Here is a 1567-nt window from a genome sequence, read left to right on the forward strand (position 1 = left end):
GACAGAGAGGGAGTGAGAGGGATATAAGACAGAGAAGATGAAATCATTCTACCTCCTTTTTCAAGGGAGGTTTGTGGTAAGCAAAGTTGAGTATGACTTTAGAATTACCTCCCTTGTATAAAGCAGTTCTCAGTTCTCAATAAAACTTTGGGTGCTCTTGATGTTCCCAGAGAGAGAGACAGAGAGAGAGAGAGACCAAAAGTGTGGAGAGATGACAAACAGGAGTGTAGTGACGACGTTCATCCTCTCGGGCCTTCCCCATGCACCAGAGCTGGGCATGCTCCTCTTTGGAATCTTCCTGGTGATCTATGTCCTCACTGTGGTGGGGAACCTTCTCATCCTGCTGGTGATCACAGTGGATCCCCGCCTGCACACCCCCATGTACTACTTCCTGAGCAACCTGTCCTTCATTGACTTGTGGTTCTCCACGGTCACTGTGCCCAAAATGCTGATGACCCTGGTGTCCCCAGAAGGCAGTGCTATCTCCTTTCCCAGCTGTGTGGCCCAGCTCTACTCCTTCCACTTCCTGGGCAGCACTGAGTGCTTCCTCTACACCGTCATGTCCTATGACCGCTTCCTGGCCATCAGTTACCCGCTCAGGTATGCCAGCATGATGAGTGGGAGGACGTGTGCCATCCTGGCCACAACCACGTGGCTCAGTGGCTCTCTGCACTCTGCTGTCCAGACCACACTGACATTCCGTTTGCCCTTCTGTGGACCCAACCAGATCCAGCATTACTTCTGCGATGCACCGCCCATCCTCAAACTGGCTTGTGCAGACACCTCTGCCAACGAGTTGGTGATCTTTGTCAACATTGGGGTGGTGGCTTCAGGCTGCTTTCTCCTGATAGTGCTGTCCTACGTATTCATCATCCATTCCATCCTGAAGATCTGCACCTCAGAGGGGCGATGGAGAGCCTTCCAGACCTGTGCCTCCCACTGCATTGTGGTTCTTTGCTTCTTTGTTCCTTGTGTTTTCATTTACCTGAGACCAGGCTCCAAGGAGGCTATGGACAGGATTGTGGCTGTTTTCTACACTGTGATGACGCCCCTTCTCAACCCTGTGGTCTACACCCTGAGGAACAAGGAAGTGAAGAAAGTTCTGTTGAAGCTTAAAGACAAAGTAGTGTATTCACAGAGCAAATAATCTTTGCTATGTAGACTTGCTCATTTAATAAATATAGTAATAGAATAGTATAATGAAACATAGAAATATAACACAGTATAGTACAATATATGATTTTATCAGTGTGAAATATTTTATATATATAGTTCTCAGTGTTAAACTTTATCCAAATTTCTTAGTCAGGAATATTTGTTCCAAAGATTTTTTCGAAATTGAAGAAGTTATAAAATTTTTATTTATGATAAACATGCTAAATTTTGATCTCTGAAACCATTTCTCTGCAGCACATCATTTTACATTTCCCTCTAATTTTATTCACATATAATGGGCATATAACGTGATTTTTACCTTTTTAAAGACGGAATATTCAACTTGGACCTTGGATGCAGAATAGTGAGCTATTTATATATACCTAAGTTGATAATATGCTTCTTTGTTTTT

General features: G+C 44.2%; 1 protein-coding gene across 1 annotated transcript; it reads left to right on the forward strand.

Annotated features, from left to right (window-relative positions):
* Window positions 1–211: 211 nt before the first annotated feature.
* LOC122431312 (olfactory receptor 10G4-like) lies at window positions 212–1147 on the forward strand. The gene has a single exon (XM_043452572.1). The coding sequence runs from the start codon at window positions 212–214 to the stop codon at window positions 1145–1147; it is 936 nt and encodes a 311-aa protein (XP_043308507.1).
* The last annotated feature ends 420 nt before the right edge of the window (window positions 1148–1567 follow it).

The sequence above is a fragment of the Cervus canadensis genome, chromosome 29 (genome assembly GCF_019320065.1).
Source record: "Cervus canadensis isolate Bull #8, Minnesota chromosome 29, ASM1932006v1, whole genome shotgun sequence".
Taxonomy (NCBI): Eukaryota; Metazoa; Chordata; class Mammalia; order Artiodactyla; family Cervidae; genus Cervus; species Cervus canadensis.